Here is a 13,829-nt window from a genome sequence, read left to right on the forward strand (position 1 = left end):
AGTTCATGCAGAAGGGATTGTGGTGTTTGTGAAAGGTTAAAAACAGATACTTACTGAAAAATATCCCAAACATTTCACACAAAACCCGAGCTGAATCCTTCATCATGGACAGCAGGTGATGGAGGTCAGACTTTTAAACACTGAGCATCACCTGAGAACTTTTTCTACCAGAGACAACAAAAACACTGTCGTGTCAGTGTCTGGACCACCAAAACCCCGCCCCTTTTCACAGACTCCGCCCCCATCCCAAACTCCGCCCCTCTGTCTCTATTAGTGCACTACATAGGGTGTAAAATAAGAGTTTCTCCTCCCTCCATAGTGCACTAAGTCACCAAGAAGGCGCCATTTGAGCTCCAGCTTCTGACTATGAAACCCCAAACTTTCCCTACCCCCCATTTTTGTGGGTTCTTTTTTCTCCCAGTCAGATCAGATCAGATCAGATTAGATTAGACAGAACTTTATTGATCCCTTTGAGAGGTTCCCTCAGGGAAATTAAGATTCCAGCAGCATCATTACAGGATAAACACAGAATAGAAAAAATTCTAGATGAATTAAATTAAATATTTACATATACAAATATAAAAAGAGCGGCACGGTGGTGTAGTGGTTAGCGCTGTCGCCTCACAGCAAGAAGGTCCTGGGTTCGAGCTCCGGGGCCGGCGAGGGCCTTTCTGTGTGGGGTTTGCATGTTCTCCCCGTGTCCGCGTGGGTTTCCTCCGGGTGCTCCGGTTTCCCCCACAGTCCAAAGACATGCAGGTTAGGTTAACTGGTGACTCTAAATTGACCGTAGGTGTGAATGTGAGTGTGAATGGTTGTCTGTGTCTATGTGTCAGCCCTGTGATGACCTGGCGACTTGTCCAGGGTGTACCCCGCCTTTCGCCCGTAGTCAGCTGGGATAGGCTCCAGCTTGCCTGCGACCCTGTAGAACAGGATAAAGCGGCTAGAGATAATGAGATGAGAAGATATGGGGAAGAGAGGAAGTGGGGGGAAGCAGGAGAGATATTGCACATTATCCAGTATAGCTTATCGTTAAGCTAGGCTACAGCTCCTTCCCGTCCTCTGTCCTCCTGTTACCCTTCCTCCCCCCCAGGGGGGGGGGGGGGGGGGGGGGGGGGGGGGGGGGGGGGAGAGTTGTAGTACAGTCTGATGGTGTGAGGGACAAAGGAGTTTTTAAGTCTGTTCGTCCTGCACTTGGAAGGAGCATTCTGTCACTGAACAGGCTCCTCTGGTTGCTGATGACGGTGTGCAGAGGGTGACTGGCATCGTCCATGATGTTCAATAGTTTGTCCATAGACCTCTTGTCTGCTACCGTCACCAGAGAGTCCAGCTTCATGCCGCCCACAGAGCCGGCCCGCCTGATCAGTTTGTCCAGCCTGGATGTGTCCTTCTTGGACCCCAGCACACCACGGTGTAAAACAGGACACTGGCGACCACAGACTGATAGAACATCCACAGGAGTTTCCTGCAGATGTTAAAGGACCGCAGCCTCCTAAGGAAGTATAGCCTGCTCTGTCCTTTCCTGTATAAGTGATTGGTGTTGCAAGTCCAGTCCAGCTTGCTGTCCAGCCACAGCCCAAGGTGCTTGTAGGAATCCACAGCCTCCACCTCAACTCCCTCGATCAGAACTGGTCATGACCTTGGTCTGGACCTCCCAAAGTCAATGACCAGCTCCTTGGTCTGGTTCACCTTGACAAAACTTTTTGTCCTCAAGAGACCACATTTAACAGTGTCTCTTAGGAACATACAATATAATACAAAATCAAGGAGGGTCATACTATAAGACTACGACAAAGGGGCGGGGTTTTGGCCAAAACTACGACCGCTGTTTTGGCTTTTTTAATCAATTAAAATGTTATTTCTTTTATCAAAATATCACAACATGCAGTTATACACTTGAATGAATTTTCAAAAACGTTAAACCTCTAGTACATGCTGATATTCCTCAAATGAGTAAACATGTCAGTAAATACAGTACATGTAGGAGTAAAAATGGTGCTCTGGTTCTCTCTAGTGGTAGTTTGAAAAGAAAAACATCGTGTAGAAAAGAGAAAAAAAAAAACACACACACCATGAAGCAATAGAGCACGTTCTTGGGGTGGTGAAAGTTGTTTATTTCTGTTACAATATTATATACGAGAAGGCAAGTCACAGGTTTCCACTAAAATCTAGCAAAGCCAAGCTGATGATCTAAAAAGCAAGACCAGTCCTCAATAGATATTATTTTTACACAGTTTCATTGAGCAAATCAATCAGCGACGCTTTACTTGATGTCGGACGTAGATTTTCGGTGTGGTCCATCCTTCAGGGGCTTTTTTCAGTCCCGCTCGCCTCCAGATTCTCTCAAGGTCCTTCTCGAATCTTATCTGAGCATGACAAACAGCAAACAGTCAGTCAAAAACGTCCTGATCAGTTATGGCATTTGGTATGATGATGATGAAGACCTCTTTAAAAAAAAAAAAAAAAAATGTATGAAAGACAGTGCTTCAATTGATGACAAATCAAACAATACAAACCTGTTTTGGCTTTTTTAATCAATTAAAATGTTATTCCTTTTATCAAAATATCACAACATGCAGTTATACATTTGAATGAATTTTCAAAAGACGTTAAACCTCTAGTACAGTGGTGCTTGAAAGTTTGTGAACCCTTTAGAATTTTCTATATTTCTGCATAAGTATGACCTAAAACATCAGGTTTTCAGAAAAATCCTAAAAGTAGATAAAGAGAACCCAGTTAAACAAATGAGAAAAATATTATACTCGGTCATTTATTTATTGAGGAAAATGAGCCAATATTACATATCTGTGAGTGGCAAAAGTATGTGAACCTTTGCTTTCAGTATCTGGTGTGACCCCCTTGTGCAGCAATAACTGCAACTAAACGTTTCCAGTAACTGTTGATCAGTCCTGCACACCGGCTTGGAGGAATTTTAGCCCATTCCTCCGTACAGAACAGCTTCAATCGCTTCAGGTCCTTCAACAACATGTCCATTGGATTAAGGTCAGGACTTTGACTTGGCCATTCCAAAACATTAACTTTATTCTTCTTTAACCATTCTTTGGTAGAACGACTTGTGTGCTTAGGGTCGTTGTCTTGCTGCATGACCCACCTTCTCTTGAGATTCAGTTCATGGACAGATGTCCTGACATTTTCCTTTAGAATTCGCTGGTATAATTCAGAATTCATTGTTCCATCAATGACGGCAAGCCGTCCTGGCCCAGATGCAGCAAAACAGGCCCAAACCATGATACTACCACCACCATGTTTCACAGATGGGATAAGGTTCTTATGCTGAAATGCAGTGTTTTCCTTTCTCCAAACATAACGCTTCTCAATTAAATCAAAAAGTTCCATTTTGGTCTCATCCGTCCACAAAACATTTTTCCAATAGCCTTCTGGCTTGTCCACATGATCTTTAGCAAACTGCAGACGAGCAGCAATGTTCTTTTTGGAGAGCAGTGGCTTTCTCCTTGCAACCCTGCCATGCACACCATTGCTGTTCAGTGTTCTCCTGATGGTGGACTCATGAACATTAGCCAATGTGAGAGAGGCCTTCAGCTACTTAGAAGTTACCCTAGGGTCCTTTGTGACCTCGCCGACTATTACATGCCTTGCTCTTGGAGTGACCTTTGCTGGTCGACCACTCCTGGGGAGAGTAACAATAGTCTTGAATTTCCGCCATTTGTACACAATCTGTCTGACTGTGGATTGGTGGAGTCCAAACTCTTTCGAGATGGTTTTGTAACCTTTTCCAGCCTGATGAGCATCAACAACGCTTTTTCTGAGGTCCTCAGAGATCTCCTTTTTATCGTGCCATGATACGCTTCCACAAACATGTGTTGTGAAGATCAGACTTTGATAGATCCCTGTTCTTTAAATAAAACAGGGTGCCCACTCACACCTGATTGTCATCCCATTGATTGAAAACACCTGACTCTAATTTCACCTTCAAATGAACTGCTAATCCTAGAGGTTCACATACTTTTGCCACTCACAGATATGTAATATTGGATCATTTTCATCAATAAATAAATGACCAAGTGTAATATTTTTTGTCTCATTTGTTTAACTGGGTTCTCTTTATCTACTTTTAGGACTTGTGTGAAAATCTGATGTTTTAGGTCATATTTATGCAGAAATATAGAAAATTCTAAAGGGTCCACAAACTTTCAAGCACCACTGTAAGTCAATCTTTTGTTAATAATGAACAAAACAACATTACTGAGTTTAAAATAATAAAATCACCATTAAAATGTGTTGTACATCAAACTTTAGGCACGAAAGGACTGGATACTATCAGTATGGTAAAGCCAGTGCTTTATGAGACACTATATGAGGATGTAAACATGAAGGATACTCCCAAATGCCAACAGCACACACTCATTCAGAATAACAGCCTCTTCCTTTGTCTCTCTTGAATTTAATAACACAAAAACCCTTTCAACCTTTCAAAACCTTTTGACCCATCGGATGAGAATTCAGCAGTGCTGTTATTTACAACTACTTTTTATTTTTCAAAAAATAAAACCAATCGAATGGATTTTTGAGTACAAACACAATTGCTTACATATCAGCCCTTTACCTCTACACTACCGTTCAAAAGTTTGGGGTCACTTTGAAATGTCCTTATTTTTGAAAGAAAAGCACTGTTCTTTTCAATGAAGATCACTTTAAACTAATCAGAAATCCACTCTATACATTGCTAATGTGGTAAATGACTATTCTAGCTGCAAATGTGTGGTTTTTGGTGCAATATCTCCATAGGTGTATAGAGGCCCATTTCCAGCAACTCTCACTCCAGTGTTCTAATGGTACAATGTGTTTGCTCATTGCCTCAGAAGGCTAATGGATGATTAGAAAACCCTTGTACAATCATGTTAGCACAGCTGAAAACAGTTGAGCTCTTTAGAGAAGCTATAAAACTGACCTTCCTTTGAGCAGATTGAGTTTCTGGAGCATCACATTTGTGGGGTCGATTAAATGCTCAAAATGGCCAGAAAAATGTCTTGACTATATTTTCTATTCATTTTACAACTTATGGTGGGAAATAAAAGTGTGACTTTTCATGGAAAACACAAAATTGTCTGGGTGACCCCAAACTTTTGAACGGTAGTGTATGAAATGATGAGTTTGTGCGCCTCCTAGTGCCTCATATAACGCAATACAGAAATCCACATGCAGAGACTGAGAGTACAGTACTAGTTTAGAATAGTAATAACTTACTGGACAGGCTACAGTATCACAGGTATGGGAACTAACGCCATGGCAAAAATGTGAAATTTTAATCAGTATTCTGTACAAAGCATAGAACACCACCTCAAATGTACACTACCGTTCAAAAGTTTGGGGTCACCCAGACAATTTTGTGTTTTCCATGAAAAGTCACACTTTTATTTCCCACCATAAGTTGTAAAATGAATAGAAAATATAGTCAAGACATTTTTCTGGCCATTTTGAGCATTTAATCGACCCCACAAATGTGATGCTCCAGAAACTCAATCTGCTCAAAGGAAGGTCAGTTTTATAGCTTCTCTAAAGAGCTCAACTGTTTTCAGCTGTGCTAACATGATTGTACAAGGGTTTTCTAATCATCCATTAGCCTTCTGAGGCAATGAGCAAACACATTGTACCATTAGAACACTGGAGTGAGAGTTGCTGGAAATGGGCCTCTATACACCTATGGAGATATTGCACCAAAAACCAGACATTTGCAGCTAGAATAGTCATTTACCACATTAGCAATGTATAGAGTGGATTTCTGATTAGTTTAAAGTGATCTTGATTGAAAAGAACAGTGCTTTTCTTTCAAAAATAAGGACATTTCAAAGTGACCCCAAACTTTTGAACGGTAGTGTATATCAAAATACTCAGATGTCAAAACGAAATAGAAAAAGATTACAGTAAACTGTGTGTTCAGGGTATATTCGGCTTATGAACAGGTACATTTCAGTTCTGGAGTTGAATATGAAGGCGCAGGCCTCAGTGTGTTGTGTAGATTGGGCGGTACGATGGTGTAGCGGTTAGCATTGTCGCCTCACGGCAAGAAGGTTCTAGGATCAAGCCCAGTGGCCGACGGGGGCCTTTCTGTTTGGAATTTGCATGTTGTTTGCGTGGGTTTCCTCCAGGTGCTCCGGTTTCTTCCACAGTTCAAAGATGTGCGGTCAGGTTAACATGGAGCGGCCTTGGGCTGAGATGGCCTTGAGCAAGGCACCTAACCCCCAACTGCTCCCTGGGTATGTGTGTGTGTGCTCATTGCTCACTTGTGTGTTCACTGCTTCAGATGGGTTAAATGCAGAGGATGAATTTGAGTGTGCATGTGACAAATTAAAGCCTTCTTTTTCTTCTTAGATTTTTCCACATGGTTCAATTCTTCAAGATATGTTTATTGTCAGAATGTCCTGCACTTTCATATAGTCAAGAATGAAATACTGTTCCTCCTAGCCCAGGGCTTTTCAAAGTGTGGGGCGCGCCCCCCCTGGGGGGCGCCAGAGTTCTTCGGGGGGGCGCAATGTGAGGAAACAAACCAGAATAAGTTACTCATCTCATCTCATCTCATTATCTCTAGCCGCTTTATCCTTCTACAGGGTCGCAGGCAAGCTGGAGCCCATCCCAGCTGACTACGGGCGAAAGGCGGGGTACACCCTGGACAAGTCGCCAGGTCATCACAGGGCTGACACATAGACACAGACAACCATTCACACTCACGGTCAATTTAGAGTCACCAGTTAACCTAACCTGCATGTCTTTGGACTGTGGGGGAAACCGGAGCACCCGGAGGAAACCCACGCGGACACGGGGAGAACATGCAAACTCCACACAGAAAGGCCCTCGCCGGCCCCGGGGCTCGAACCCAGGACCTTCTTGCTGTGAGGCGACAGCGCTAACCACTACACCACCGTGCCGCCCCAGAATAAGTTACTATTGCGGACATTTAGCGAACTTCAACTAGCCTTTGCCCGAGACAAAATGGATCGAATTTTAGTACCTAAAGCTACAGTGAGTGAGGAGACAGAGTCTGGGCCAAGCAAAAACCAGACCCTCCAGGATTTCACGATGTTGCGATTTGCAAATTCAACCAATCCCCGCGAATTCAGGGCGGTGTTGCAATTATATCCAATCACCACAACTTTCCCGCAAATTTGACCAATCGTTGGCGTTGTCTTGAAGTGACGTCGACAAACTACCTTTCGCCTTACTTCCGTGTATACGTTCAAGAGAAGCAGCATGCGTGCAGTGTTGCCAGATTGGGCGGTTTTAAGTGCATTTTGGCGGGTTTTGAACATATTTTGGACTGGAAACCGTCAGCAGTATCTGGCAACACTGCATGTGCGAGTCAGTGTTTATGTAGGCTTAAATTCTGTTACTGAAAGTGTGTTATGTTTACAGTGAAGGACTGTGCGCACTTTACATTATTTTTTTTACTTAATACAAGAAATTAATGGATGCCAACATTTTTGCCAAAATGGTATTTTATTTTCCATTGTTTAGGCAGCTTCAGCATCATACTGTGAGATTCTGTTCAAATTGTTTTTTTTTCTTCTATGAAGCCTGAGCCATTTATTTTATTAGTTTATAATTATTGTTTAATTTAGTCTTCAGGAGAGACTGCCTGCACACAGTACTAGTATTAATAGTTTTTTTTCTTACATGAAAGCTGAGGCATTTATATTATATTTTAAGGTAACTTCATGTTGTGCTGTGAGGTTCTCTGCACTTTAACTTTTGAACCAACAGGTGCATTTGGATAAGTAAAGCCTATTTTTCTGCATTTCCTGGTAATCTTTTATATTGGTAAAGTTGTTTATAGGACCATTTCTCAGTGTCTTTGTTTTTTTAAATCAATAGTTTTTCGGTAATAACTTAATATTTAACATATCACTCAATTTTAATCACAAAAAGAGAAAATCGCAACAATTTCTCGCAACTTTCACTTCCTCCCGCAATGTAATCGCAACAAAAACCTAAAAAAACACCGCAACTTTCATCGCAATTTTTTGGAAAAACCCCCCACAACATCAGACATTTTAGCCCGCAACAATCACAAAAAAGGCCCGCGGAATCCTGGGGGGACTGAAAAAAGAAGGAAGTATGACCACGATTATTTAAAGTTTGGATTTTCATGGACTGGATCTGAAGATGCTCCACTGCCACAGTGTGTTGTCTGCCAAGAGGTGCTAGCTAACGATGCTATGAGATGTTTAAAATGTGCAAAACAAGATGTTTTAAAAAGAAAAAGCACAGATGTTTAAAATGTGTAAAAAAAGATGTTTTAAAAAGCACAGATGTTTAAAATGTGTAAAAGAAAAAAATGTGTACAACAACCATTTTTTTTTAAATACGAATGGAACTTTAAGTATAGCAACAACAAAAATTGTGGGGGGGCGCTGTTGTTTATTTGCTCTCTGAGGGGGGGCTGACTCTCCCACACTTTGAAAACCCCTGTCCTAGCCTATATAAACAACGACAGAAAGAGTTTGGTACAAATAAGTACACTGCTCAAAAAAGTTTAAAGGAACACTTTCGCTACGTTCACACTGCAAGGCTTAATGCTCAATTCCGATTTTTTTGTGAAATCCGATTTTTTTGTGAGGTCGTTCACATTAACAAATATATGCGACTTGTATGTGATCCTCAGTATGAACGAAAAGCGACCTAAAAGTGTTCCGCATGCGCATTGCAGGATACGACGACGTCACACGCAGTGAGCATGGCCAGTGTTTATGGAAGTAAAACCGCCCGGTTGCGGTATGACTCATCCAATCTAGCTTGAATAGCTGCATCCCCCCAAATGGAAATCAGCTCCCTAACCTCTGCGTCCTTCCATTGAGAAGATTCAGAACCTTCACAGCCCGAAGCGTCCCTCGCATTGATGTCATGCGCAAGGGCACAGATACGTTTTTTGAACTGGGAGGGACAAAGCTGCCAGCAAACCAACCCCAACCCCGATATGCCTGTCAAACTTGTTGTTAGTAACCATAGCAACCAAGCTCGAGCTCGCAACCTGTGCAGTCTGCGCAGCTCAACCAACCGAATATCAGTCTTTGTTTTATGTGAGTTGTTGCAACTATGTATACACTGCTGTGCACCTCAATAAACCGAATGGTAATTAGTCTTTTGATTTTTCCGTGAGGTTTGCCTTATGCAAAGAAAGACAGCATAGACGTTTTTTCCTCCCTATAAGTGGGGGGGGGACCGAGCGAGGTGAATTTAAATCTGAGTGGGACGAGTCCCCCCCTCTATCTGCGCCCATGATTATGCGCCATGTTGTTGTAACTTTTTTTTGAAAGACCCGCCGCCTACTTCAGCGCAGAATAGTGACGTTTGTGGCTTGTTGATGACGTGTAAGTCGGATGAATGCGACCTGGCGGTTCAGACTGAAGTCGCATATGAAAAGAGCGGATAGGAATCGGAATTAGGACCACATATCCAAACGGCCTGGGTCGGATTTGAAAAAATCGGATCTGTGTCGTTCATATTGTCAATAAAAGATCGGATACAGGTCACATATGGGCGAAAAGATCGGATTTGAGTCACTTCAGCCTGCAGTGTGAACGTAGCCTTTGAAAACACATCAGATCTCAATGGGGGGGGGGGGGGGGGGGGAATCATGCTGGATATCTTTCCTGATATGGACTGGGTAATGTGTTCGGAACGAAAGGTTGCCACATTGTTTGATGGAAATGAAAATTATCAACCTACAGAGGGCTGAATTCAAAGACACCCCAAAAATCAAAGTGGAAAAAAAAAAAAATGCGGCAGGCTAGTCCATTTTGCCGAAATTTCATTGTAGCAACTCAAAAATGGTATTCAGTAGTTTGTATGGCCCCCACGTCCTTGTATGCATGCCTGACAACGTTGGGGCATGCTCCTAATGAGCAGACGGATGGTGTCCTGCGGGATCTCCTCCCAGATCTGGACCAGGGCATCACTGAGCTCCTGGACAGTCCAAGGTGCAACCTGGCGGCGTCGGATGGACCAAAACGAAATGTCCCAGAGGTGTTCTATTGGATTTAGGTCAGGCGAGCATATCGATTCCTTCATCCTCCAGGAACTGCCTGCATACTCTAACCACATGAGGCCGGGCATTGTCATGCACCAGGAGGAACCCAGGACCCACTGCACCAGCATAGGGTCTGACAACGGGTCCAAGGATTTCATCCCGATACCTAATAGCAGTCAGGGTGCCGTAGAGGTCTGTGCGTCCTTCCAGGGATATGCCTCCCCAGACCATCACTGACCCACCACCAAACCGGTCATGCTGAATGATGTTGCAGGCAGCATAACGTTCTCCACGGCGTCTCCAGACCTTTGCATGTCTGTCACATGTGCTCAGGTTGAACCTGCTCTCATCTGTGAAAAGCACAGGGCGCCAGTGATGGACCAGCCAATTCTGGTGTTCTATGCCAAATGCCAATCGAGCTCCACAGTGCTGGGCAGTGAGCACAGGGCCCACTACAGGACGTCGGGCCCTCAGGCCACCCTCATGAAGTCTGTTTCTGATTGTTTGATCAGAGACATTCACACCAGTGGCCTGCTGGAGGTCATTTTGTAGGGCTCTGGCAGTGCTCATCCTGTTCCTCCTTGCACAAAGGAGCAAATACCGGTCCTGCTGATGGGTTAAGGACCTTCTACGGCCCTGTCCAGCTCTCCTAGAGTAACTGCCTGTCTCCTGGAATCTCCTCCATGCTCTTGAGACTGTGCTGGGAGACACAGCAAACCTTCTGGCAATGGCACGTATTGATGTGCCATCCTGGAGGAGTTGGACTACCTGAGCAACCTCTGTAGGGTCCAGGTACCGCACCATGCTACTAATACTGACACTGACCCTAGCCAAATATCAGTCAGAAAAGACAAGGAGGGAAAAAATGTCAGTGGCCTCCACTATTCCTGTTTTGGGGGTCGTCTCATTGTTGCCCCTCTTGTTAATTTCATTAACACCAAAGCAGCTGAAACTGATTAACAACCCCCTCTGCTACTTAACTGATCAGATCAATATCCCAGAAGTTGAACTGACTTGATGCTATACTCTGATTAAAAACTGTTCCTTTAATTTTTTTGAGCAGTGTACTTAAAAAAAAAAACAACAACACCCACCCAAGTTAAAAAAAACATAACATTTGCGCTCACATTTAGCAGCAAATTTTTACTGAGGTCATTCTTTTTGTACACAAGTTGCATGGTGTGGTGTGTAAGAATTGCACTAGTGGAGCGTAAAGTGCATGGTGTGGAGTGTAAGGAATACATGGAGTGAAGTGTAAGAATCTCACATTCTTGGTCTTAGTGCAATAAACCTACGACAAAGTCTTAACTATGGCGAGGTGATGTAATTGTCGATGATGCGATGATGTCACGAAACTATATGCTTTTCTTAGACATAATGCATAGTGTTTTCTTTTTATTAATTACAAACTAACTAGAAACAGCTGATTTGCCGTTTATATTTTGTACTTAATCTTAAAATTGTAAAATGTCAAAAGAATTTTATTTCTGTCGACATTAAATGAAGTATCGTTGTTAAAATGTATTTTATTTCATATTCGGACTAAATTTCTGCAATGGGAATCCAAAATCGTACTTGCGGAACATTTCACAATTTATCTTCATGTCATTTTGACCTAAGAGTGGTGAATATAACATCTTTGCCAATTATTTTAGTATAATTTTACTTCGACTCCATCTCTTATTTGCATTCCGACCAACGTGCACACCTCCGGTGAAGATAAAGGGAAGCTATATTGGATATTTTGAAATAAGTTGCAGGTTACAGTGCTATAAAATGCAAAGAGATGACTGGTCCAAGTAGTCCAGAGAGCGTCGACTGAGTGAGGGAACAAACCCATCCAGCCCAAGTGTAAATGATGAGGTCCTTAAATCTGCTTCAACACTTTTTTGAACATTATTTTTTGAACATGTAACCAAAAAAGGTCCCCCCAAAACATTTTATACTCCTAGTTCCATATTATTATTATTTTTTTTACAACCCAGGCAGGGCGGAACGGTGGTGTAGTGGTTAGCGCTGTCGCCTCACAGCAAGAAGGTCCGGGTTCGAGCCCCGTGGCTGGCGAGGGCCTTTCTGTGCGGAGTTTGCATGTTCTCCCCGTGTCCGCGTGGGTTTCCTCCGGGTGCTCCGGTTTCCCCCACAGTCCAAAGACATGCAGGTTAGGTTAACTGGTGACTCTAAATTGACCGTAGGTGTGAATGTGAGTGTGAATGGTTGTCTGTGTCTATGTGTCAGCCCTGCGATGACCTGGCGACTTGTCCAGGGTGTACCCCGCCTTTCGCCCGTAGTCAGCTGGGATAGGCTCCAGCTTGCCTGCGACCCTGTAGAACAGGATAAAGCGGCTAGAGATAATGAGATGAGATGAGACAACCCAGGCAATAAATAAACAGAGTTTATGAATGAATGCAGGACAATCTAGATAAATTCTGTCAAGATCAAGATTCATTTTGTCAACGCATCATCTACATTTAGTATATTTTATAAAAATGACCGACCTGCTTTTTTTTCTGTCTGCGCTCCTTGATCCGCCTCCTCAGGAACTTGGTTCGTTTCAGCAGCTTCTTGTATTTGTGTCTGTTCATCTTCCTTCGCCGGATCTCCAGCACATTCTTACAGTTCAGCGGTGTGGAGCTCTCACCATCTTCCACAACAGGCACAGCCGAGGGAGGCAACCCCACAGCCTCCTCCATCTTCTTGCCTTCTTCTAAAGGGACAGGAGTCACGTGAAGCGGAGGTAGTGAATACCACAGAGAAAGCCAGCTTTCTACAGGAGTAACGGAGAGTTTTCGGGGAACGAGGAACTCCTCTAACTCCGACTCGAGCACTGTCCGTAGTTTCGTTGGCTGCTTGTTGTCAGTGTCTGTTGTGAAGTACCTTTGTGTCGGATTTGTAGCAGAACGGCAGTGTGGCATTGCATTGTGTACAGACTTGCAATGGTACTGATGTGAACCTGTCAGGATAAGAAGGTGACACAGGCTTTCAAATACGTGTTAAATAAAGAGTAAGTCAAGAAAATCATTCAGAACACTTACCAGCAAATCTGAAGAACACATTCAGCCGTGGGATTAGCCTTGAGACAATCATGACCAGGTCTTATTCCTTGTGCACTCTCATGTGGATCATGTGAATTCCCCCTAAACATGAACATGCAATGAAGGGCTTCTGATTCTAAAATATGATTAGAAAGAAGTTAAAATTATAGTGCAAGACAACACATAAATGATTGCAGATCTCATTATAACGTCCAAGTTGAATGTTTCAGGGACTGACAAATATACTATTGCTCTATACAGCCTAGAAGAATCAGTACAATAAACTGAAAGCAGTTTTGCCCTCTGTTTTAGCACGAGTTTCTAGCTTGTTGCTAGGTAGCTATCTGTTAGCCAACTAGCTTAGGTTCTTGGATATAAAAACAAGGCTTAAATATCAAACACAGACTGGTGTAATTTATTCCATACAATAACAGTGCATGAAATTAATAACTTGGCTTTTTGTTTGTTGTTTTTTTGTTTTTTGTTTTTTTTTTAATTAAGGACTTACTCAGAGAACCGCTTCAATGTGACTCCGTACACTTCCGGTTCACCATCTAAATTCTTCCCCCATGTTCGTGATCCGCCTGTCATTGGTTCCGGGACGTTTAAAAAAATGCTAATTTTAAAAAGTGCTCATTACTATACATTATTTTTAACTTGCAAAGCTTATAAATATGTTTCTGAACGTGTTCTAAAGAATTATCCTGAACAGATATGTCAAGTCAAGTTTATTTGTATAGCGCTTTTAACAATAAGCATTGTCGCAAAGCAGCTTTACAGAATTTGAACGACTTAAA

The 13,829-nt window shown here is 42.8% G+C and overlaps 2 protein-coding genes across 3 annotated transcripts in view; both read right to left on the bottom strand.

Annotated features, from left to right (window-relative positions):
* Nucleotides 1-211, bottom strand: part of mxra8b (matrix-remodelling associated 8b) — a 39,121-nt gene extending 38,910 nt beyond the window's left edge. The window contains exon 1 of the mRNA XM_060938376.1: nt 55-211. Within this exon, the coding sequence (XP_060794359.1) occupies nt 55-106 (52 nt within the window). The 5' untranslated portion in view covers nt 107-211. The remainder of the gene's footprint in view (nt 1-54) is intronic.
* A 1,876-nt stretch (nt 212-2,087) lies between these two features.
* On the bottom strand, nt 2,088-13,595 carry aurkaip1 (aurora kinase A interacting protein 1). Of its 2 annotated transcripts, none has more exons than XM_060938378.1 (4): nt 13,541-13,595; nt 13,033-13,134; nt 12,496-12,950; nt 2,088-2,363 (listed from the first exon to the last, which is right to left on the bottom strand). In XM_060938378.1, exons 2-4 carry the CDS (start codon nt 13,082-13,084, stop codon nt 2,250-2,252), a joined length of 621 nt encoding a protein of 206 aa, XP_060794361.1. In that variant the 5' UTR covers nt 13,085-13,134; nt 13,541-13,595; the 3' UTR covers nt 2,088-2,249. The 2 variants fall into 2 exon arrangements, with proteins under 2 accessions (XP_060794361.1, XP_060794360.1); XM_060938377.1 differs by having other exon boundaries at nt 13,033-13,168; nt 13,541-13,591.
* Between the last annotated feature and the right edge of the window lie 234 nt (nt 13,596-13,829).

Source organism: Neoarius graeffei, chromosome 13 (genome assembly GCF_027579695.1).
Source record: "Neoarius graeffei isolate fNeoGra1 chromosome 13, fNeoGra1.pri, whole genome shotgun sequence".
Taxonomy (NCBI): domain Eukaryota; kingdom Metazoa; phylum Chordata; class Actinopteri; order Siluriformes; family Ariidae; genus Neoarius; species Neoarius graeffei.

Coding starts and splice junctions, on each gene's coding strand:
- aurkaip1 (XM_060938378.1), bottom strand. CDS start 13,084: ATGATTGTCTCAAGGCTAATCCCACGGCTGAATGTGTTCTTCAGATTT. Junction 12,951..13,032: donor TGTGTTCTTCAGATTTGCTG/GTAAGTGTTCTG, acceptor TTATCCTGACAG/GTTCACATCAGTACCATTGC. Junction 2,364..12,495: donor GCAGACAGAAAAAAAAGCAG/GTCGGTCATTTT, acceptor TGTCATGCTCAG/ATAAGATTCGAGAAGGACCT.